Source organism: Phacochoerus africanus, chromosome 12 (assembly GCF_016906955.1).
Source record: "Phacochoerus africanus isolate WHEZ1 chromosome 12, ROS_Pafr_v1, whole genome shotgun sequence".
NCBI lineage: Eukaryota > Metazoa > Chordata > Mammalia > Artiodactyla > Suidae > Phacochoerus > Phacochoerus africanus.
Window position 1 is genome coordinate 38,239,228 of NC_062555.1, and position 25,144 is coordinate 38,264,371.

Sequence of the window (25,144 nt, forward strand, 5' to 3'; positions counted from 1 at the left end):
GGAGAGTGTGGGTGTCATTCCTAGACACTGTTGCTCCCAAGGAGGGCAGGAGGGCTTTCTCTTGGTTCAGAGGCCCAGGGGACGGTATGCCCAGGGCTGGCCAGGCCCTAAGTGGTGAGTCAGGGTCAGGGCAGGCCTCCCCTTCTCCACAGAGCTCTACTCTCTGTTGCCCCCTTGGCATCCCACACTCCATCTGCTCCTATGTGGTGGCAGTGTTGCCAAGGCAGTAGGTGGTGAGAGGCCAGTTCAGGACCTGCCCTGTGCCTGCCTGGCATTGCTGCCCTGACCCCTGGTAAACCCTTTAGACTCCTTCTTTTCAGGCTCCCACTTGTGCAGTTAATTTTCCTAGCTGCTTTCAGAATCCCTCTCACTGGAGAAGCCGTGGGAGTAGGTTTGGCCCAGGGCATTCAGAAACGGATGCGCATGATTGGGCCTCCGATGGCTCTGCCTGCCGGGGGAGGCTGAGGGATTGTCAGTGTCTGCAAGCTTTGTGGCTGCCACAGTGCGCAGGTCTGATGGGCCCGTTGGTTTGCAATTCTCTGAGTTGAGTGCTGTCCCCTGGAGGTGTGCACTCGATGGCCCTGTAGTCTGGCAGTGCCGGGAGGACCCGTGCTGCCTGCAGGGCCTGCCGTCCTGGGAGTGGGGCAAGGCTGGTGTGCTGACGGAGCCTCTCTGGTCTCCTAGGATTACTATGGGATTCCTTTTGCCACACCGCCAGCCCTGGCCAGTCGAGATGGGAGCCTCACTAATAACCCATATTCAGGTTAGTCTTGTTTGAGGGATTAAAGGGGTGGGAGCGAGGGCTCATACCAGAAGTCGGGAAACTGAAGCGGAAGGCTGCAGAGACCTCCAGCTTCCTGTAGTTGAGCTGGCAGCCAGACCTGTTCTGTTTGCAGGGGTTTTTTTCCTGATTGGATAAGGGGCAGTGACTGGATCAGTGCTCCTCTCCTCCTAGGTGATGTCACAAAGTTTGGCCGAGGTGACTCTGCATCCCCTGCGCCTGCCACCACGCTGGCTCAGCCTCAGCAGAGCCAGTCCCAGGCCCACCACACAGCCCAGCAGCCCTTTCTGAATCCTGCGCTGCCCCCTGGCTACAGCTACACCGGCCTCCCCTACTACGCGGGAGTGCCCAGTGCCTTCCAGTATGGGCCCACCATGTTTGTGAGTATCTGGTGGGAGGGGACCCCAGCTTCAAGGAGCAGAAGCAGGGTAGGAGGGATAGGTCCCCACTCAGAGTCTCTCCTGGCCTTGAGCGATGAGTCAGGTTGGGGGCGAGGTCACTTTCCCATCTGTTCTTAGGTCCAGCGTGTGTTGCACTCAGGAGACAGGTCCCTAGTGGTTGTGCCACCTGCTGCCTGAGGCTAAGCTGGGGCGACCTGGTTCCATAGCCCCGTTCTTCCCCTGATGCCTCCCCTGCTTGCCCCCCAACCAGGTCCCTCCGGCCTCAGCCAAGCAGCCTGGTGTGAGCCTCAGCACCCCCACGCCCCCTTTCCAACAGGCCGGTGGTTATGGCCAGCACAGCTACAGCACAGGTGAGGGGTGCTCCTGGCAGGGAGAGGCGCGGGCAGGATGGGCTTGCCCAGCTCACCCGTCCTCTTGCACCTGCCATGCTAGGTTATGACGACCTGACCCAGGGGACAGCAGCTGGGGACTACACCAAGGGTGGCTATGGTGGATCATCGCAGGCACAAAACAAGTCTGCAGGCTCTGGGCCCGGCAAAGGTAGCGTCTGCCCCTCCTTTTCAGGATAGTTGTGTCCTGCCCTGACCACTTCTCAGGCGAGGTGACCCCAGCGTGGCCCTGGAGGTGGGGGGCCGGAACTGGCACCAGCTGCCGTGGGAATGAGTGCCTTTTCTTCTAGGAGTGTCGGCGTCTTCAAGCACCACTGGCCTCCCTGATATGACGGGTTCTGTCTACAACAAGACTCAGGTGAGGGAGGACCAACCCGGGAGTCAGGGGAGGTTGGGGTGCCTGGTCCCACCAAGCAGGCCCTCACGGTTGTCTCTGCCCTGCAGACTTTTGACAAGCAGGGGTTTCATGCTGGGACCCCGCCCCCGCCGTTCAGCCTGCCCTCGGCCTTGGGCTCCGCTGGGCCCCTGGCCCCTGGAGCTGCCCCCGGTTACGTGCCCCCGCCTTTCTTGCACATCCTGCCTGCCCACCAGCAGCCTCCTTCACAGCTGTTACACCACCACCTCCTGCAGGATGCTCAGGTGAGCCCGGTGGTGGAGGCAGCCATCCTGCCCTGGGCTGGGGGCTCCGCTCCAGCCTTGACGGCCTTCTCTCCTCCTCAGAGTGGCTCCGGCCAGCGCAGCCAGCCCAGCTCCCTGCAGCCCAAGTCGCAAGCCTCCAAACCTGCTTACGGCAACTCTCCGTACTGGACAAACTGAACCCTGAAGAGTGGGGTGGGCTGGGTGGGTCTTACCCTGGGCAGGAGAGATCACACGGAGCCGGAGCCCCTTCCCAGAGCTCCTGAGACGTGTAACTGTGTCGGCCGAGCCTCTGTGGGGAGCCTGCCCCCAGACTCGCTCTTGTATGTAATGTATTTATGTATGTATTTGTAAATGTGAGAAACGTCTTGGGGGATTGTGGGGTGCAGCTGCTCCTCACGGCCGGACTGCTTCCCTCACTCAAGCCCCTTCTTGCTGTAGCAGAATCACCCCCTCCCCACCTTCTGCCTTCAGGCCTTTCACACAGCCCCCTGGTGGGCAGTGTCTGGTTTGAGGCGGGTTGGGAGTTGGGGTCAGGTACCAATGAAGAATCACAACTTATCTCCCTCCCCTGTAAACCATTATTTGCGTTTTCTTCCCTGTGTAATTACTTTATCCATCTCTTTTTGAGAACCTGGACCTTTTGTTGTTTGTCATGTCCCCCTTCCACCAAATCTTGATCTGGGAATAGCAGAGATACATCCCCCAGTCCAGGAAGTGGCACCTGTTGTCTTCATATAGAACAGGAACTTTTGCTTCTGGTCTGGTCTTATCCCCAGAGACTTGCCTTCGTCTGGCTGACCATTTTAAAAATAATCTGAATTTGCGCTCAGAGGTATTCAGCCATTCGGCTCCCCTTCTAAATCAAAGATTTGCTTTCATCTCAGTGAGGGCCCGTCTCCAAGCCTGTCTCCTCGATTCTGGTCGTCCTGAACAAGGCGGACGACTGTTTGAGAGGTTTTCTCTTTTGCCCAAACTCCACCTAATAAAGTTCTGAGAGCATGCTTGGTCTCTGCGTGGTGTGACTAAGGGAGAGTGCAGGGCGGAGGCCACCTTTAGGACGGAGCCAGGGAAGCTGGACCTCTCAGTGGTCACAGTTTTCTGGGAACAGGTTTACGGGGCTTCAGCTGGCCTTCGTTGCTTTGCTGGGCCCTCCTCCGGCCTTGCCTCCAGTCATCATCCAGGGAGAAGGTAGAGGATACATCTGACGAGACAGCTAGCCCTCCAGACGGGCACAGGCAGTGCTTATTGCAGTTCCCTTTGTTTTTCTTGTGACTCTCTAACAGACTTAAGGGACAAGGGGGTCTCTTACAGGGTATGTCCTGGCAACCGGAATATTAGGGCAGGGTGATTTATTTTCCAAAGGAACAAAGAATTGAGAACACACTTCTAGGCCTGTGAGAGAATAAGTTTGAACAGCTAAACCTCTCCTCTGATCTTCATCATCCAAATGTGATCTTGTTTGACAGGGGCTGTGGTGGAACGATGATGGTCAGGGTGATACCAAGTCCAGAAGTCCCAAGGCACCATTCACCTGGCCAGGATTCTGACTTCCCCTAAGCTAGTCCAGCATGATTTCAGGCCACCAGTCCCGAGGGAACCAGGGCCACCAACAATCAGGGTGTCTGTCAAACAAGAGCCCTGGGGCATATGGTCAGGTGAGGTGACTTACCCAAGGTCCCCCACCCAGGACATCAAAGCTAGGTCCCTGACCCTCAACCCAGCAGGCGTTCCAACCTGGCAGCTAGTTCGGGGCCTTGAGGTGTTAGGCACTACAACTTCTTGTTTCAAGTCTAGAATCAGCCCAGGGCCACAGTCTTATCTGTTTGTTTTTTTTTTTTTTTTGGTCTTTCTAGGGCCACACTCGTGTCATATGAAAGTTCCCAGGCTAGTGGCCCTACATCACAGCAACACAGGATCTGAGCTGAGTCTGCTATCTACACCACAGCTCATGACAACACTGGATCCTTAACCCACCGAGCGAGGCCAGGGATCAAAGCCGAGTCCTCATGGACACTAGTTTGGGTTTGTTACTGCTGAGGCACAATGGGAACGCCAGTCTTGTCCTGCTTTCGACCTCCAAAATCAATGGTCATTCATCAGGTAGGTCAAGGGCTGTCTTCCCAATAGCTTGGGAGGCTGGCTTTAAGAAAAGTGTCTACAACTGAAACAGAATTACTAAATTATGTGATCCCTGCTTTTAGGAGCAGGAAGTTAGATGACAAGTGATGGTGAAGACAAACCCTGCCTAAGGAGGGCAGTGGAACACTCCTCCCTCACTGCAATGACCTATTTCAGAATTAAGGTTAACAAGTGGCTGTATCTTTAATAACCTTTTTTAAAAGCTAGTAACGACTTGGGGATGTTTATTCTGAGCAGAGTATCAAAAAAGTCAGGTGAGCAAGATTTGGCTTTTATTTGTTTTAATTTTTCAGCTGAGCCCTGGGCATAATCTGTAAGGAAAACAGAAGAAATACTAAAACCACCTTTAAATTTTAACACACACAAAAGAAGAGGGTCATCCCGGGGGAAGTAGCAATACAGGTATATTTTATTTCACATTTTATTAGTAGACAGATGGCAGAGAAAGACAAAATAAACCACTAAAGGGGAAGGTGAACACAAAATGCATCAGGTAATCTTTTCTCATAAGTTAAACTGAAGAAAAACATCTACAATTTCAGCTAAGAAAACTATTAAAGTCAGGTGTGTCCTGCTGGTTTCAGAATAGTTGAAAATTGCATCTGAATCTTTGTAAATGTAAACCTTTTTAAAAATCAGGAAGGGTGGAGAGTTAATTTTCAGTGGAGAACTACACATTTTCCCCTTCAATCGCTTACTAGGTGTGTCCTAAACAAAAGGACAACAGCAAATAAAGAAGCAAATAATTACCAGGGAGGAGGAACAAAAGGGTCTACAAAAAAGTTTGGCTAATAGAAAAGAACTCTGGAATGATATGAAATGAAAGTGAGGAAGACTGTGAGAAGCAACAGCAGAATCATGATGATACACTTTGTCCACCAGCCTCAAAATACACAGACCCAAAGAGCATCCAGAGGCCTCAAATCAGAATCAAAAGGAACCTAAAAATGCAGGATTCTGAATTCATGTTACAGTAAATAATCACAACTGTACTCACAGGACTGTAGCCTGAGCCTGAGCTCTCCACTCCCAAGACTAGAAGTGACATGCTCAAGTCTTCTGCCACAGGCTGTGTTCTCAGGACAGAGCTCTGGAACCAGCATCTGGGTTTTACAAGTCAGTCTGAGCTATTAGGATGTCTACCTCTTAGCTCATCAACACATCTCAGTCTTTTTGGGGACTGATTGTGCACCCCAAAGGGCTGAGAGGTATGACCTCCACCTGGCTCTCTGGCTCCCTGAGTCAATGTGCAACAGAGGCCAACAGGGCCTACTGGGACAGGGCTGAGCAGCATAGCACCTCCCACAATGCCAAGTTGTCTGGCCTGCCCTGGGAGAGAAATGCTTGTGCAGGAAGGGGAAAGAAAGGCTTTAGTTTTAGAGCTCTAATAGAGTGAGACCTAGCTACTGGCTGTAAACTTGAGTGTGTGTGTTGGGAGGGTAGGGATGGTGAGGGCGATCAGAACATTAGGAGACTTTGGGGTCCAGAAGATTTGCAGGTTATCTCAAAGTATTACTTAAGTGTGTTTGCACTCAGTGTTCTGTCACAGGACAGCTATCTACTCTGTTCTCTGAATCTGACTGGAGTCACTAGATTCAGGGGTGCAGATAGCCTGTGGAGTTTAGACAGATTCTGGGACTGGCTCAACACTGTCCCATGTGAACCTTAGCACATTAAACATTCCCACTTAATACCAGACCAAAACTAAGAGTCCAGACAAGGCTGCGGGGAATTAGCAAATGTTTGGAGAGTTTGAAGAGCGAATGAAACCCCTGAGATCAGAAAGGAAGGAGGAACTAAGGACATAAGCATCACCTACTCTGTCCCAGGCTCCACCCTGCCCCTGTCCCTCATCAACTCTTACGTCGTTCTGAACTGTACCATCTGAAGAAAAGGAGTTGATACTAACGCACAGGGATATGAACTATGCTGTATTTTCCCTCCAAAATTTTCCCCACTGAAAGAACATTGCCCTCCTTGAACTAGCCCGCTCCCACAAGAAATCACCAAGTTCTGAAATTCCTGGTTGGTGAAGGCTGACGGGACTCAGTATTGTTCGGAGTGACATACGATTGAGGGGAATCACGGCGGCAGCAATCACATGGCAGGAAGATCTATCGTTGTCCAGACACTGCCTGCAGTCAGCTCCCTCGGCTCTGCCAGAAGAGTCAGAGAATCTCCGGGGAAAGCTCCATGCACAGCTTCTGCTTGTGATCCACAGCCCGGGAACAGTGAAAAGGAAACTCCAGGTCACAGCCAATGAGGAAAGCGGGAGCCAGTCACTCATGTCTCACATATATCCACAGTTACTATCAGTATAAGCAGCTCAATGAAAACCAAAATCTTAACACATGCACCTAGTAGTAATACTGAGTAATTCAAACTGACTACTTAAAAAAAAAAAAAAATCCTCATGGTGAGAGTGTATCTTTCAGGGAAAGGTTATGTTAAATACTAAAACAGATGTTTTCTCTCCAACAGTGGTCACCAGTAGTTTGATTTTCACCCCCAGCAGCATCAACCAAAATTGGCATAGCGATTTTAACTTTCCATCACTAAGACTCCACACACATACTAATCCCACTCTCTCCCCATTCCCTGGGGGGAAAATAACTGCCTTCAAAATAAATAGCAATGAAGTGCTCAGTTCTATGTAAAGTATGAATATTTATTTCAGACTTTAGATCCCAATCAATTTCAAAAAACAAAATCTGATTTCTCTCCTAAAGTAGCTGAGGCCTCTGTGTCAGGATGGTTTTCTTGGAGGCTGAAGGGGCTATGCCCTTAGGAACATACTTTATCAGGTTCAGCACAAAGTCCCTGATGCCCACTGTGCCCCAGCCTTAAGAAGGGAAAGAAACAAAATTCACCACCATGGGGCTGAACAAATGCACACACACTAAGGTAAATGAGCAGCTAAACCTTGGCAAATTTTGCTTTAAAAAAAAAAAGTTTGTTTTGGGGGGGTTTTATGCTTCTTATGCTTTTTTTTTTTTCTTTTTGCTACCCAGCATATGCAGCACTTGTGAACTCCCAATGGGTTCCCAGCATTAAACACTTAAATGTCTTTATGAAACGTCTTGACTATTTAATTCTTCAAGAATCTAAAAACAGACCAAACGTGTTTTGCTGTGAACGCTTTGTAGAGACGAAGTGAGGCAGGAGTTTGGGATCAAAGAAAAAGAAAAAAAAAAATCAATAAAGAGATTGAAGGGTAAAGAATGCAAGAATTCAGACATTCTCTGGAGGATTACTTTCTCTCCATTAAGAGGTCCATAAAAAGGAGCAAACTGAGATCCTTAAGGGGAGTCAGCAGGAGCCGTGTTTATTTCCCCACCCCCGTGATAGCTTTTGCTGAGGGGCCACTGCTAGGTCCCCACTTGCTCCCCTCCCTTTGGCCTGAGACGGCAGGGCAGTGCAGGGGCACTGAAGGAGCACGTCACGACTCCTCATTCCCAGAATCATCATCATCATAACAGTCGGCATCTTCCTCCTCCTCATCTTCATCATCAATGTCGTCGTCATACAAGTCGTCATAAAGCAAATCTGAGCTGTTGTCATTGGAAGGCACTTTAGTTTTGATGCAATATTCTGCCAGGGTTGTGGGGACCTTCACTCCATCCTTTTCTGCTTCGGCTTTAGTGGCTGAAACCTGTTTCCTGAAGGTAAGAGAGTTTATATAAGTCTCTGGATGATAGATGTATATATAATTGGCCTGAATAATCCAAGATTCCTTATGACTCAGGTTTTTGAACTTTAATTGTCACCTACTTACCTAAAAGCATCTGACAAATACCCTCTACTGCACCAAACATTCTAGCCCGTTGTGTACAACCCTACTGAAAACTGTTTAAAGCCATGGATCTCAAATGCTCATTAGCCAGAAATCACCTCAGAGATTTTTTTCTGCCTAGTCTTCTCACACTAAATGCAACCCCAACAACTCAATAATCTTCCTACTGAGAGTAGAATCCAAAAGTCTTAGGATCCACCTGCCTGCTACTTTTTCTCACCACCATTACTTTCTCCAATTCCAAAACATTCAGGCCACTCTGGGTTTTTCTGTGTGGACCAGTTACTCTTTGCTCTTCATATGGTTGCCTGCTTCTTGTCACTCAGATCTGAACTTTGGAGGAGGCCTGTTTTGGCAATCCAATTTAAAGCAGCCATTCATATCCTACTTAACACCATCTAGTATTTTTTTCCTTTTTAGTATCTTCCTCCATTGTTCATTTTTCTGTCATTCTCTTTGCCCTTGAGTGTGAACCTAACTTGTCTACCTAATTCTATTTCCTTAGTTCCTAGAATACACATACAACTGTGTAACAAATATTGACTGTTTGAATGCATGAAGGTTAATGCTTCCTTCAATAAGTTAAAATTTGACCCCTTAGGGGACTTGAGAAAACATCAAGCCACTATTCTCCCTGTCCTCCTCCTGCCTCTTTAATTAGATTTCATTAGTCACTCTTGCTGCCTTGCACCTGATGTTGGGGCTTCCAAGCTTAACCATCTTATCCATTCCCATGGTTTTAACCCTTTATACTGACTGACAGTTTGCAATTCATCAGGGCCCAGCCCTCTCTTCTCAACTCTATACCCCTATATTAGTATATGTCTCAATCCTAATGTTCCAAAGGAACCCTAACTCTACAAGCCTGCATTTATCACTGCCCACCTCCACAGCTGGTTTCTGCCATCTTTCTTCTCACTAAGAGTATTCAGTTCCTAAAATCATCATCTCCAAAGTGAAGTATTTTCAATTTAGTTTTCAGATCAACCCCGATGCTTGTCACCTGGTCAACACTGGAACTCAAATAGGATTATCCCTCCCCAAAATCTTTAAGTGACACTCCATTACCTCTAAGATTAAGGACCAAATGCCTTATGACTTCAGTACCTTTTAATTTCATTACTTCTTAAATCAGAATTTACATTCAAGTACAACTACTTACAATTCTCATGCTGTTCACACCTGTGTTTTACCAAACATGTTTCTCTCTGAAGAGTCTTTTTCCTTCCTCTTTTTACCTGAAAAAATCTTGGTTACGAGGCATTCTCTCTCCTAGGAACTCCACAGCATTATATATTCCTTCTACTGCATCTAGTGTAAGCTTCTAGAGATCATATTACAGTCATTTGTTTGTTTACAATCAAAACTATGAGCTCCTCACTAAGACAGACTGTGCCTTAAATCCTCTTTTCCGTGAACATTAGGCTCTAGTCCTGTTTGAGGTGAAAGATGGGAATGCTTCCTCACTCTACTTCATGTCTAAACTTTCATCAATCTTTGAAATAGAACCAAAATATAGATGCCCAGATTCTATCCTTGTAATCTCATTAAATGACTGGATTTAGGGAGAGGGTCTCATCTATATTATTCGGCTGTCAGATGACATGCATTTCTCTGCCTTTTTTTTCATATCACAAAGTACCATGTCAACTATACAGAGAGGGACCTGATTTGTGTAAATTCTAGTGCTTACTAAAAGTCCTATACACAGACTGTGCTGGAACTGTCCTTAATTAATCCTGGAGTATTCAGGATTGAGTATCCCTTTTATAGTATATTTTATCAGTATTCACTATCCCTTTTTCAGATGGTAAATTAAAGATCCCAGAAAGTTAATTTATAAAAAGGTCACATGAGGGGTGGCAGAGTTAGAAGATTCCAAGTCTCTTGATTCTTATTCTAGGGCTCTGTTAAACCATATGCTAGTACTGCTGATAATGATACCCAGAAGAAACTTGCTGCTATGGTCAAAAAGGCCTAAGGGTAATAAAAATTTTGAAAGTAAAAATACTTGGAATGTCTGGAAGGGCTTGAGTGTTTGCTACACTTAAAGAACATGCTGAAAGTCCAGAACAATGTCCTAAAATGATTAGGAGCAAGAGTTTGCAAACTTGACTAGTTCAGAACCTGGAAGTTTTGGTTCCCAGGAAACCAGATACGCCACAGCATTATCTTCTAGTGTGTTTTCTCCCAAAAGCCAAAGTCATTAGGCTCAGGCAGAAATCTCTTCCTAAACAATAAATCCAATTGAGAGAAATGGACTTTGATTCTACTATGTGAAGACAAAGTAATCAAACAGAAGACAAAACACCTTACCTAATGATTTCAGCATATTCTTTGTCTTTTCCTTTACTGTCCCTCCATTTCCTGAACATAACCGAAGCATCCACATTGGCTGGGGAGAAGGTGTTGGGCTCGTTAAGCAAGGAGATTACACTTAACAGGATAGTCCTAAAAACAGGAAGAAAGGGTCAGCTACGAATACTCATACTCACAGCATTCAAGAGTATTTTGTTATAAATTTAAGACTATCATATTTGAGGCCTCTGGGGAATGGAAAGAGTGCCAAAATTTTCTTTTCAGTACCCATCTGGCTAAGCTAGGAATAAGCTGCTACCTGGGAGACAAAGCTGAGGGAATCTGAGTTTAGCAAAAAGGCCATGTTGCAAGGCAAAACATGAACTCTGTAGAAGGTGCTGTCTTAAAAGGCTATGATCTACAAAAAAATGAAGGTCTGGAACGTATTTTAAAAATTACAAGTGCAACAGGAAAAGACAGAAGCAAAAAAAAAAAAAATTAGCTTGAAGGCAATCTTTTCATGGGAGAGGATAAATGGTGCTACTCCATATATCTATTTTGTATCATACCTGCAGGGAAGAGTTAAGAAACAGTATCATATACAAAATAATTTCTTTTCCATACCTCTAAGGGAAGCAAGACAGAATTAAGCAGGAGAAAAAGCAATTGCCTCGACATGGAAGAATTCGTTTCTGAATAATAGGAATCTTGATTCAAAAATATTTACTAAGCACTTACTATGTGCCAGAGGCACCAAGTGAGATGTTGGATGTACAATAGTGAGTGAGTTAGATGCCATCCCTGCTCTCTTGGGGCTTAGAAATCTTGTGGGAAATTTTCATCCACATATAAAAACTAGACACCTTAATCACAGGGAATAAAGATAGACAAAATAAGCTGAGTAAGCTCCAAAATTGTCCAAAATAGTTCCCAGGCTTTTCCCCCCTAAAAGCTATGTGCATATAGGTAAGGAGAAACATGGGAGGAAAAATTAAATTTCTCTACCTTTTCTCATTGGTGCGAGGTTATAGATTGTGTTGTTGCAAAATAGCCTTTTGCTCCTGGCCCCAAGCAAAAAATAAAGGGAGGGAACCAGGCAATTAGATGTTTGATTTGATGAAACCTTTTCCTAAAAAGGGTAAAGAGTTTTGTTATGTGATTATACAAGACTATGACAAAGAAACTTTCAAAGAAATCCATTTACATATACATATACCCCCCTTCCTATTAGGTTAAGAATAACTCCTTATTGTACCCCACCCCCGCCATCCTTCTGGATTTCTTTGGTAATTATACTAAGATTCATAGAAATTCATTACTGCCAAAAGTGGGAAACAGACTGACAGTATCTTAGAAGCAAAAGAAAAATGTGTGTAGGAAATTCCATAAGGACTGCTTCAGGAAAAAAAAAAAAAAAAGCTGTTAGAAAAATAAGCAGGATAAAACCAAATTGGTTTAACTTAACCAGATCAGCACTGGTAATGATGGAAATGTGTAATTTGTATTATCCAATATGGTCACCACTAGCCACAGGTGGTCATGGAGCACTTTGAAAAGGAGACCACACAACTGAAGAAATGAGTTTCTAATATTAAGTTTAAATAGCCACATGTAGTTAGTGGCTCTCCACACTGGATAACACAGGACTAGATGAATTATATTCACTGAATTAGGAAATTTTTCCCACAAGTGGTTTCAGTAAGTTAATTTTCTTATATCTTGTGTTTATTATTAAAATACCACATTGAGAAAGAAATTTTCTTAAACGGTGAATCATCCCTGCCCATCAAAAGGAAAAGGACCTCACTTCTAACCAGGTACTACTTTTAAAGTGAATGATGCTTTCAGAAACATTAGGCACTAACTTCAGTTGACTGTGATAATGGTTATTAGCCCAGAACGTTTTTACTTCCTCATTTGGCTGGAGAGCAAAGTCATTTTTGTACAGGGAATCCTTTCCACTGGTCCTGGCAAGGTTAATTTCCTTCTCCTAGTACACCTTCAAATACCAACCATGCCACACCTTCATTAAAAAAAAACTTACCTACCCACAGCGGTACACAGCGCTGGCAAAGGATTTCACCAAACTGGGCCAATCAGAACCCTGGTGGGAACTATGATGGTTATAAACTAATAGCAGAAAGGCAGTTGGGCTGACAACTGTGAGACCAGGGAAATCCTAGGTCACGAGGCCATCTCTGTCACCAAGTGTTGAGAGCCTTCCTAACAGTAAGGCCAATGTAGAGCAAAAAAGAATAGAGACGTTTTTCCCCGCCTCTAACAAAGATTCCTGATGCAATTCATTATGCGATACTCCTATTCAAAATTTCCCAACTAGTATATTGTGAGTGGGTTATAGGTAAATTATGTGTGATTCCCTCAGGCAGTTGGGAGAACAGAACTTGGGACAACTTAAGCCCCTGGAACAATAACTGGCCAAAGGAGCATCTTTAGTTTCCTGCATTATGATCTACAAATACTCTCATTTTTTCTATGTACCATGACTGTAAAAAACTGGGAAGCAGTATCATATATAGCACTTCTACCAAAATAACTTAACACAGGTGTTACACCGTAGCATGGTAAACAACTCTACAAGTATTATTAATCCTACTTTCAAAGAATGGAAAAACTGAACTAGGAAGACAAAATAGTAGAATATTCAAAACAATTATTCCTAGAGCTATTCCAACGTTTACCCCCCCCCCCAGTTTTTTTTTTTTTTTTTAATTTTTGGTCTTTTTAGGGCCACAATGGCGGCATATGGGGAGGTTCCTAGGCTAGGGGATGAATTGGAGCTGTAGCTGCTGGCCTACGCTGCAGCCACAGCAACACCAGATCTGAGCGTGTCTTTGACCTACACCACAGCTCTCAGCATTGCCGGATCCTTTAACCCACCAAGCAAGGCCAGGGATCAAACCCGTATCCTCATGGATATTAAGTTCATTACCACTGAGCCACAACGGGAACTCCTACCTCTTTCTTTGGTTGCTATTTTGTTGTTGTTAGTTTGGGTAAGTATTTAAAAATCTTTATTCATTTACTGTATTTTTTTTTCCAGAGGAAAAACATTAAAGGGAGATATGACAGGCTAATGGGTCTCCCAGGAAACCTGGAATTTTGTGGGATTAGAGATTGGCATTTTCCCTCCAATGTATAAACATACTCTCCAGGCAGCATGTGAGATAGAAAGGATTCATTCTTAAAAAAAAAAAAAAAAAAACCTCATCTTACTTGACTCTTAAAATATAAGCAGAAATATAGAAAGTAAGAGAGCTTAAGATTCTTAGGTTTTACAGGCCTTAATATGATAAAAACTGATGTATGGGGAAGTGAAGCTCAGTGCCTGACCCTTCTAGTTGATCTAGAAGGGTTCTTTCAATCTCTCATTTATACATTTCAAAATATGGATCAGGGAGTTCCCACTGTGGCTCAGCAGTAACAAACCCAACTAGGATCCAAACATACATAGGTTTGATACCTGGCCCTGCTCAATGGTTTAATAAGGATCCGACATTGCCTCAAGCTGCAGCATAGGTCACAAATGTGGCTCAGAACCCACACCACTGTGGCTGTGGTGTAGCTGGCAGCTGCAGCTCCAAGTCAACACCTAGCCTGGGAATTTCCATATGCTGTGGGTATGCACCCTCCCCCACACCAAAAAAAGATGGATCAGTAACACCAGAAGATGACCCAGTTAAACTCAGTCCTTGTTCTATATTTTCAAGGCAGAGGAGGAATTTATAGACGATATCGTGACAAAAGATTCTGTTATGACTGAGAAGATAAAATGTGGTAGCTTAATGGGTCACATACTACAAATAGTTTTTCTTTACGCTGATAAAGCAGCAATATACAACAGTTCCTGCTGTGCAGTCCCTGGAGCTTCTGCTGACTGACACATCCCTGAGAACACATGGCAGGAACAAGGGTCTCAGATTAAAATACACAAAACCACAATGTCAGAATATTTTAGTTTAAAAGGGAAAATTTTTAAATACACAAAAAATATATCAATTGCACAGGATGAAACCAGCAAACTGAGTTCAGTGGGATCCAATGTGCAAATGTCAAGGAAGAAAAAAAAAAAAATCACTCTAGCCCAGAGCTGGGTTTATAGGAGCCCTAGAAATAACATAGCTATAGCCATTTCCTCTGACCTTGCCTACTTTGCCATCTAATAATACTTGGGGTGGTCCTTAGCTCCCTGTCCTTTGAGCAGGTTGTAGAGAAGATGGGCAGGGAAACATCCTCTACCCTACTCCTGAGAGACCCTTCTATATGAAGCCATGGCCTCTGGAGTGGATCCATAAAACTGGTCCTATGCTGTAGCTTCACAGTGGCAAAGAAAACACTGTTATCCATCCTTCAAAGGAAAGCAAAATCCTACCAAAAACTACTTTCTTGTCCAAGAGCCTGCAGAAGGTATGGCAGGTAGTTCTGGGGGTGGTGTCTCAGAGAAAGCACTTATCAATTCTACTGCAACTGTCTGAGAACCCCACCCTAGAAAGCTCCCACTTAGTTCTAGACAGTGTGGATAATGGCACATTTTGTTTCTTCTACTAAGAAGATGCATGGTGCTGTGGGCTCCTAATCAGATGCATGTGGCAGCATCATGAGCCACAACCCTCCCAACTTCATTTTTTTGCTGACTAAACCCGACTCCTCAAAATTTCTCACTTCCATAAGGAACTCTCAGTCCCCTAAACTTAATCCCAGACATCTGAGGATAGGCCTCTGTACCCCTTCTTCCAGAAAAAGTATCCTAGTTTCCTCTAAGAAGAGGAGAATTACTAAGGTATTAGTGGAAACTAGCGGGCTGATGCTCTGGAACCCTATAATTGTAGTAAAACCATGTTTTTCTTGTTTTCCCCTTGGGCCAACTCTCAACTATTCACTAGGTCTAGTTATAGAAATTGACTTAGGCTCTCAAAAAGAACTGTTATTCAAGTTAAAAAAAGTGTTCTACATAAAACTTCATTTCTAAATATGTTTACTGAGGTGCTAAATGAAAGATTAGTACAGGCAATCATGGATAAGTCCAAATATTATGTGAACAAAAAACAACTTTCAGGTAACAGTGCCATGCAGCAGTCAATACCCTACAACATGAGAGTTCCCATCGTGGCTCAAGAGGTAGCAAACCTGACCAGGATCCATAAGGATGTGGGTTCGATCCCTGGCCTTCTCAGTGGGTTAAGGCATTGCTGGCATTGCTGTAAGCTGTGGTGCAGGCCAGCAGCTGTGGCTCCAATTTGACCCCTGGCCTGGGAACTTCTACATGCCAAGGGAGCAGCCCTGAAAAGCAAAAATAAATAAATAAACAAAAATAAAAAAGACCGTACAATGGGTTGAACTGAACTTTATGCCACCTCCACTGCTGTCTTGCCACAGCCATAATAAACTGGATATGGAGCTTAGAACCATTAGCTGGACAACTACTGACTCTGGACAATTTAGCCCCCAAAGGATATCAGGGATATCTTTGGCACCTCATATCTTGCCTCTTGTGGAACCTCATGTGCCACACTTAGTTCAGTGCCATACATGACCTACAGAAAGTACGTATAATTAACTAGAACCCCCTTCTCGCAAAACAAATAACAGAGAAACCAACTGGGAAAGGAAAAGAGTTCTACATTAGGTAGTGCTTTCCTGACTTTTCAGAGTTCTCGGCACATGAGGTTCCACAAGGCATTCAAAACACTCTAGGTCCTCCTAGAAATCCATCAACACCAAACTCTCCATTCACTCTCCCACCTCAAAAACACATTGAAGAATCATCCAATGATTACATGGAACTAAGAAACAAAAAGGTCCAAGAAGGTAACTAATGATTTCCAATGCAAATACATTTTTTTTTTGGTCTTTTTTTTTCTTCTTTTTTTGTTGTTGTTGTTGTTGTTGCTATTTCTTGGGCCGCTCCCTCGGCATATGGAGGTTCCCAGGCTAGGGGAGTCTAATGGGAGCTGCAGCCACTGGCCTACGCCAGAGCCACAGCAACTCGGGATCCGAGCCGCGTCTGCAACCTACACCACAGCTCACGGCAACGCCGGATCGTTAACCCACTGAGCAAGGGCAGGGACCGAACCCACAACCTCATGGTTCCTAGTTGGATTCGTTAACCACTGCGCCACGACGGGAACTCCGCAAATACATTTTTAAAGTCATGGAATAAGATCAGAGGGGCAATCTGAAAATAACCAGGTTCTGATTGTAAAGCTTCTAAACCAAAAAGCATAAAAGCAGGGGAGACGATCCCTGAGGCAAAGTCCAGGGAATGCATTTAAACTGGGAGTCAGGCAACCTGAGGACCTAGAGAAAGAGGGAAAAAAAAATGAGGCTGGTACCCAAAGTGGCCAAAGTAGTTTTAGACAGCATTTTAATATGGAAAAAGTTTCCTGCCTCTAAATGGATTAAATGAGAAATAGGGAGTTCCCATAGTGGCTCAGTGGTTAATGAATCTGACTAGGAACCATGAAGTTTCAGGTTTGGTCCCTGGCCTTGCTCAGTAGGTTAAGGATCCGGTGTTGCCATGAGTTGTGGTGTAGGTTGCAGATGCGGCTCAGATCCCACGTTGCTGTGGCTCTGGCGTAGGCCGGTAGCTGTAGCTCCAATTAGACCCCTAGCCTGGGAACCTCCATATGCCGTGGGTTCGGCTCTAGAAAAAGGCAAAAAGACAAAAATAAATAAAGAGAGAAATAGGCCATTGGGGGGGGGGAGTGAATACAGTCTGTATTTACACAGAAGTAAAGGTATAAATTTTGAATTCCCATGGGTAATGGTAACAGATTATCTATCCAGGCAGCAGGAAAATGCAATGAGAGAAATCTTGTTTGGGTAGTGGTGTGCGAAGCATTTGATTCAACATCAATCTCCAAAAGCAAGAATCACTAACACCTTAGAGCTACCACTTCTTCCACTTTAGGGTTTTAACTTGCCTTGATAAACAAGCACCAAAATCAAACTTAAAGAATGACTCTGCACTTCTGGTCCAATTTTTCAACAAATCTTCCGAAAATAATTAAAACCTTTTCTCTACATTGTCAGCTTAATTATATTGATAAAACAATGTATTTCTTTTGAAAGCATACTAACCTCTTAAAACAATTATATAGAATGAAAAAGAGAAATAGGGTAAACAAACTTTTCCACAGCAACGATAAACAGCAGAGTAATGCCCATAATATATTCAAGGAAGCAAAGCATGATCCCGAAATCTTATGTCTGGTCAAAAACTGTCATGTGAAGTATAATGGTAAACACACACGCAAACTCCCAAATACACAAGCATTTAACGTTCTGAACATGTAAGAACTTGGGGAATGGAATACAGCTCCTAGGAGCAATTCTTTGAGAAATTACTAATGGACAAATTTCAGCCAATTAATAGATCAAAGGAAGTAAAATAATGGGCAGTAAACAGTGAATTCATTTAACACCAGAAATAAGAATTTTAAAAACTAGGATTATGTTACAGAAAAGTACAGATTATAAATGTTATAACTCTGACAATAAAGAAACAATAATATTTAAAAGTTAAAAGATGGGGAGTATGCGTAAGTAAAGTTGAAGGTACAAATAATCAGGTAACAATTATGTGTGGGGATATGAGGGCATGAAGAAGTGGAAATACACTAATTTTGCTAATAATCATAAAAGCTCCTATGTAAAGCAATGGTTTCAAAACTAATATAAACATGCCCCTGGAGGTTTATGAAGTATCCTATCAGTTCTCTTTTCTAAACTCCCTTTCCACAATTGCCCTTTACAAGAAATGCATACCTCCCACACGCTCCTATAGTGCATTGCCCAGTAGTGATGAAACATCAGAAGTACAAAACAAAGAGAAATTTACACACAGAGCTGACTGTTTTTCTTGTTTTAAAAACAAAGGAGTATTTTGCTATGTGGCTGAGTATAATAATTCAGATATATAAAGACTAGGGTTACTGGAATTTTATTTTTATTAAAATGAATTCACTAATTTCATCCTATTATTATTAAGAAATGCATCATCTCTGAGGGAGAGTCCATTAAAGTAGAAAGTATAAGGAATACATGGTGATTCCTTATTTCATAGGCATAATAAAGTTATGGCAAGTCTCTATGCATGATCTGAGAATTACTCAGAGGCATGTTTATCAAGATGAAGTATATCAACGCATTTATTTGAATTAAAAAGAGGGGTCACTTTTTTCTGATTAAAAATATATACTGGCAAGATGTGATGAAATCCAAAATATATCTATTTTCTCAATCCTTTCTAAGTACACTGGATGGAACAAAAGTACCTAAAGAAATGAGTGAGCATAATCTATAGTCATCTGCTATGTCCTAAATAGATTTTTTGGTATACACTTCCCAGTAAGTGAGAAGCAAATATATAACTTGGTTATTACAGGTTAAAAACTTGTGCACATTAGGAAGCTTCCAATTTGTTTTTGTTTTTGTTTTAGGGCTGCACCCATGGCATGTGGAGGTTCCCTAGCTAGGGGTCCAATCACAGTTGTAGCTGCTGGCCTATGCCACAGCCATGGCAACGCTGGATTCTTAACCCACTGAGCGAGGCCAGGGATCGAACCTGCATCTTCGTGGATACTAGTAAGATTCATTTACACTGAGCCATGATGGGAACTCCCCAATTCTCTATTCTTGACAAAAGTGGAGATTCTAATCAAGTTACTACCTTCCGGATCATTAAAATGATTAAAAATGACTGAATTAATAAAAGGGGGAGAGTAGATTAATCTTCCATGCAGAAGAACTTGAAATAATTTATACAGGTATCAGCCCCAAGGGAGTATGGTGCCCCATTCCTTTAGTGTGGGCTGCACCTATGACTTTCCTTCTTTCCAAAGAAAACAGAATGGCAAGGTTTTTGGAAAGGAATAACTTTACAGTGGAGAAGCCCTAAAAAAAGTCTCAGCCAGGCAATGAATGTGAACATCAGGAGTGTCATACTGACCGTATGCACCCTTGATACAACATGATGAAAATGTATTTTATCTGCATGTGTTCCTCCCTAGTACTCATAACTCTGATGTAATAAGCAGAAAAAACAGAAAAATTCCAGTTGGAGGGCATGCTACAAAAACACCTGATCAGTGCTCCTAAAAATTGTCAAGGTCATCTAAAAAAATAGGCAAGTCCAAAAAGCTGTCACAGCTGCGTGAGGAGAAATGCCTACTAAATATAATATGTTATCTTTCATACATGGAGACCCCTAGAGCAGAAAAATGACATCAGGTAAAAACTAAGGAAAGGTATGAACATTACTAAATAATAATGTATTAATACTGGTTCACTAATTGTAATAAATAAAGCACACTAATGTCAGATGTTAATAAAAGAGAAAACTGGCAGGTGTGGGAATATATGGGATCTATCTGTACTTTCTTCACAATTTTTCTGAAAATCTAATTTTGAAAGTTATTTAAAAAAGAAAACAAAACACATTCATGAAGTTCCCTAGTGGCTCAGCGGTGTAAGGATCTGGTGTTGTCACTGTTGTGGCTCGGGTCCCTGCTATATTCAATCCCTGGCCTGGGAACTTCATCATGCCACAGGTGTGGCCAAAAAAACAAGACAAAACACATATTCATGACAAAACTACAATGAGAAGACCATGTCCCCCCACTGGGGTGGCTATAATAAAAAACATCCAAACTAGCAAGTGTTAACAAGATGTGGAGAAACTGGAATTCTCACACAGTGCTGGTGGGACTGTACTATTTAGTGCAGCCATGTTGGACAGTCTGTCGGTTCCTTAGAAAGTTAAACAGCAAGTTACCATATGACCCAGCAATTCCATTTCCAGGTATGTGTCCAAGAAAATGAAACTATACAATACACATAAAGACTTGTACACAATGTTCACAGTAGCATTATTCATAATAGCCAGAAAGTGGAAAAACCCAAATGTTCATCCACTGGTGAGTAGATAAACTGTAGTATAGGCATTCAATGAAATATTATTCAGGAAAAAGAAATATATAAAGGAATAAAAACATTGATATATGCTTCAATAAGGATAAACCTTGGAAACATTATTCTAAGTTAAAGCCAGTCACAAAATACTACATATTATGACTCTATTCATATGTAATGTTCAGAATAGGTAAATCCATACAGACAGGATTTACCTGGCAGTTTCCTAAGGCTATGGTTACCTGGAGTGGATACAAAGGTTGAGGGGGTAATGGAATATAAATGGTAATAGTTTCTTTAGGGGTTGTCAAAATGTTCTAAAATGTGGTGATAGTTGTACAACTCTGAGTATATTTAAAAAGAATTATTTCATGTATCTATCTACCTACCTATCTTTCTTATAGCTGCTATCTGTCTTTCTGTGCATCCTTCTCTCCTTTCTTGTAGCCACACCTGCAGCATATGGAAGTTCCCAGGCTTCGAATCAGAGCTGTAGCTGCTGGCCTGCGCCACAGCAACACTGGATCTCTGCTACATCTGTGACCTACACCACAGCTTGCGGCGATGGTGGATCCTTAACCCACTGAGTGAGGTCAGAGAATGAACCCGTATTTGCTCAGCTACAAGGAGAACTCCTGAACTATGTATTTTAAATGGGAGAACTCTACGGTATGGTAATTATACATCCATAAAATTATATTTTTAGAAGACCGACAACAGATTACAATGTGATTTGTGCCAAATACTCCAAAGGAATTAAAAAGATTTCGTTACACTGCCCTAAAAATTTTATTCCATTGGCATCACATGTAAAGTTTCTTAATCCCTGCATCTAATATATATATATATATATATATATATATATATATATATATATATATATATATATCTCCTTGTGTGTCCATATGTGTATCTATACATATGCACACAAGAATATACGTATTAGTATAGTTATATTATTCACATACATGTATATGTATGTATATAAAATTGAAGCTATATTCTGCCTCATTCTAGCAATGTAACAATTATTCAGGGATACATGGACTGAGGACAATTATCTATCAGATTAAAAATGCATTTCTTGGGGGAAAAATGTAACTGTAATATATACATGTAAGGATAACCTGACCCCCTTGCTGTACAGTGGGAAAAAAAAAATGCATTTCTAATAATTACTAAATGTAAAAAGAACATATCAAAAGTATAATATACTTGTATTTTTAATCAACTGTATATTAATAATTCAATATAGAAATATGTTTAACTAGAGCCTTATCACAAGCAATTAAAGACCATTTACAGGGTTTGTTGTGGAAACTATTGTAAGTAATAATATATGATAATACTAATATAATAATCAAACACAAACATTTCAAGTATTAGAATAAAACTCAAGGGAGTTTCCATTGTGGCTTAGCAATAATGAACCCAACTACAATCCATGAGGATACGGGTTCGATCCCTGACCTCACTCAGTGGGTTAAGGATCTGCCGTGAGCTGTGGTGTGGACGTAGTGTAGGTTGCAGGCTTGGCTTGGATCCGACATTGCTATGGCTGTGGTGTACGCCAGCAGCTGAAGCTCAGCTTCAACCCCTAGCCTGGGAATTTCCACATGCTGCAGGTGTGGCCCTTAAAAAAAGAAAAAAGTAAATAAATAAAACTCAGAAGGGAGGGGGAGTTCCCGTCGTGGCTCAGTGGTTAACAAATCCGACTAGGAATCATGAGGTTGCGGGTTCGATCCCTGGCCTTGCTCAGTGGGTTAAGGATCCGGCGTTGCCGTGAGCTGCAGCATAGGTTGCAGACACAGTTCAGATCCTGAGTTGTTGTGGCTCTGGCGTAGGCCAGAAGCTATGGCTCCGATTCGATCCCTAGCCTGGGAACCTCCATATGCCTCGGGAGTGGCCAAAGAAATGGCAAAAAGACAAAAAAAAAAAACAAAACTCAGAAGGGAAAATATAATGGCAATGTGAATGTAAAGAAAAAAATGTATTTTTAAATTTAATTTTGTGATGTAAAACAATGCACATAAAAACATACAACTGGAGTTCCCGTTGTGGTGCAGCAGAAACAAATCTGACTAGGAACCATGAGGTTGAGGGTTCAATCCCTGGCTGATCACTGAGTTAAGGATCTGGCGTTTGCCATGAGCTGTGGTGTAGACTGCAGATGCAGCTTGGATCTGATGTTGCTGTTGCTGTGGCTGTGGCGTAGGCCAGCAGCTGTAGCTCTGATTTGACTCCTAGCCTGGGAACCTCCATGTGCCACAAGTTGCAGCCCTAAAAAGTAGAAAAAAACAAAACAAAACCAAAAACATGTAACAGAGTACTGGTTTTTCGAAATTCTTTTAACGGTTGTGTAACTAACTCCTGAACATATAGACTACTACTGAAGAAACAGACGATTAAATATCCATCCATGATAGATCGATCCAGATGAGTAATCAAAGGAAATCATGAAAAATATATAAGCCTTCCAAATCATAAGAAACATCCACATTCATAAAAAAAAATGAAGAAAAAAACAAAAGATAATGACAGCTCTATTAAAATGTATTATTCAAAGTCAAATTTTAGTTTGCAGAGACTAAGACTTTTCAGTGAAGAGTAATAATACTCCTAGGATAAGGAAGCAACCAATCCAGACATGAAGTCATGAAATCCAAAGCAGCAAGACAGAACTTAGATGATATAAGAATTCAGAGTAGAAAATTCTTCCATAGTAAACACAGAGAAATGAGTAACATATGCATTATTACCCTCCAAATACAATTCTTTAAAATCATGTACTAAACCTCTAGCAGAAGACAAAACAACCAAACACAGAAAGGATTCTTTTGTACTTATTAAAAGATAATATCCAATCTTATGAGCCACCTAAAAACCTGATTATTCCTTATGTAATTCCTTACCTGACATTTTGAGTAGGATTCCACCTTTCAGAGGGCAGTTCTCCACTCTGTGGGTCATCTACCGGCGGATGAAGAATTGAAATGCATACATCTCCATTCTACGAGACACGAATATCACATTTAGTAAAATACTAAAAAAATGAGAGTAAAAAGTATCAGTTCTGCTAAAATTTTATTTTATTCCTAGAAAATTTGTTTTCTTAGCATTAGAGAGAAAAATACTGCTTTTTCTATATGTTTGGAATCAATGGCAAAGAAGAATTAAACATTTTTATATTATAAATATTCATTTTGACCAATCTCCAAAATACAACTCTTAATTAAGAAAAAAAAAAAAAAAAAGACTGGAGTTTCTACTGTGGCACAACAGGATCAGCGGTGTCTTGGGAGCACTGGGACATAGGTTTGATCCCTGGACCAGCATAGTGGGTTAAGGATCCAGTGTTGCTGCAGCTGTGGTCACAACAGTGGCTAAGATCTGAACCCTGGCCTGGAAACTCCAAATGCCTTGGGGCAGCCAAAGATTAAAAAAAAACACAAAAAAACCCACTATGTCAATAGCATCATCCTTGTAAAAATAAATCATTTTAAAAAAATAGACAAAGATGATAAATCATAACTCTCAATATATGGATAGAACTCACCACTATAATATTGTGGTTTATAAATTTAAATTATAGGGCCTAACTCATAAGTTCATTTAGTTTAAGTCAAACACATATAGACTGTCTACCACAGGCAACAGAGATTGTTGGCAGAAAAGATTAAGATTGAGAAAGATACACTCAGCTATCTCTGGGTCTAAAGTGAAATAAAAGATTCAAAATTTTTTGAAAATTGGAGGTATAGCTATATAAAGTACAAAAATATTACAGATAAACCCAAACTTATATACACATACATACACAGAAAGAGGTAAAAGAATATTTTTAAAGGAGAATACAGTTTTAATAAAGTCAGTATCAAATATTATATTCTAAAACTCAGCGTTATTAGAAACATGAGGAAACAAAAACGCACCACAGAAAGAAGGAGAGAGAAACTAGGCATATTTGAAGAGGACACCTGGGAGGTGGTGTAGCAGAAAAACAAAAGGCTTAGTGGTGTGAGGAAGCTTTGAGATAGGCTTTCAGTAATGATTATAATTTTAATCTAAGGAAAATTTAGACAAGAAAATGCCTAAAGAAATAAACCAACATTATAAATGTGCAGTTATATTTATTTTGTATTATTATACCAATTACCACAAACTTAGTGGCTTAAACACCACTCATTTGTTGCTTTATAATAAGTTTTGTAGGTTCAAGTCTGATATTGCTCTCCAAAGAGCTTAAGTCAATGTGTGGGCAACAATGAATTCCTTCTTGGAGGCCCTAAGAAAGAATCCCTTTCCTTGCCCATTCTGGCTTCTAAAAGGCCACTCACATTCCTTTGTTCTTGGCCCCATTCCACTTACTCTCAAAGCAAACAATGTTGTATTTCTCTGAGCCGTTATTCCCAAGTCCCATCTCCTTCCTCACTCTCATTTTCTGCCCACTCTCTCTCTTCTACTTTAAAGGACCTTAGTGATTACACTGGCCCACCTGGATTATCCAGAAAAATCTCAGATGAAGGTCAACTGATAAGCAACCTTAATTCCTCTTTAACAGGGATAAGGGACCATTATTCTACCTACTGTAGTAGTGAAAAACCCAGTTTGAATCAAGAAAACAGAGCACAAAAATTAGGCCAGAGGAGTATGTTACTGTGTTCAGAGTTTAATATGTGCTTAAGTAAAACTTTTGAGTAGTGAAATGACATAAATAGATTTGTATGCAGAAATGACATATTAAAAGATGGGCATCTAAACTTGACAAAGCAGG

General features: G+C 42.1%; 2 protein-coding genes across 7 annotated transcripts in view; one reads left to right on the forward strand and one right to left on the reverse strand.

Annotated features, from left to right (window-relative positions):
- UBAP2 (ubiquitin associated protein 2) overlaps positions 1-3,211 on the forward strand; it is a 137,251-nt gene extending 134,040 nt beyond the window's left edge. For 5 of the 6 annotated variants that reach the window (XM_047754486.1, XM_047754487.1, XM_047754488.1 and 2 more), the window contains 7 exons: positions 685-763; positions 956-1,161; positions 1,433-1,532; positions 1,615-1,722; positions 1,862-1,929; positions 2,016-2,210; positions 2,292-3,211. In XM_047754486.1, coding sequence (XP_047610442.1) covers positions 685-763; positions 956-1,161; positions 1,433-1,532; positions 1,615-1,722; positions 1,862-1,929; positions 2,016-2,210; positions 2,292-2,387 — 852 coding nt within the window. In that variant the 3' untranslated portion in view covers positions 2,388-3,211. Of the gene's footprint in view, positions 1-684; positions 764-955; positions 1,162-1,432; positions 1,533-1,614; positions 1,723-1,861; positions 1,930-2,015; positions 2,211-2,291 lie in introns of those variants that run through there. The other variant, XM_047754489.1, reaches the window with a different exon arrangement.
- Positions 3,212-7,648: 4,437 nt separating this feature from the next.
- The window catches only part of UBE2R2 (ubiquitin conjugating enzyme E2 R2), a 114,546-nt gene continuing 97,050 nt past the window's right edge, over positions 7,649-25,144 (reverse strand). The window contains exons 3-5 of the mRNA XM_047754499.1: positions 23,283-23,380; positions 10,459-10,593; positions 7,649-8,008 (exon numbers count right to left, since the gene is read on the reverse strand). Of these exons, the coding sequence (XP_047610455.1) occupies positions 7,789-8,008; positions 10,459-10,593; positions 23,283-23,380 (453 nt within the window). The 3' untranslated portion in view covers positions 7,649-7,788. The remainder of the gene's footprint in view (positions 8,009-10,458; positions 10,594-23,282; positions 23,381-25,144) is intronic.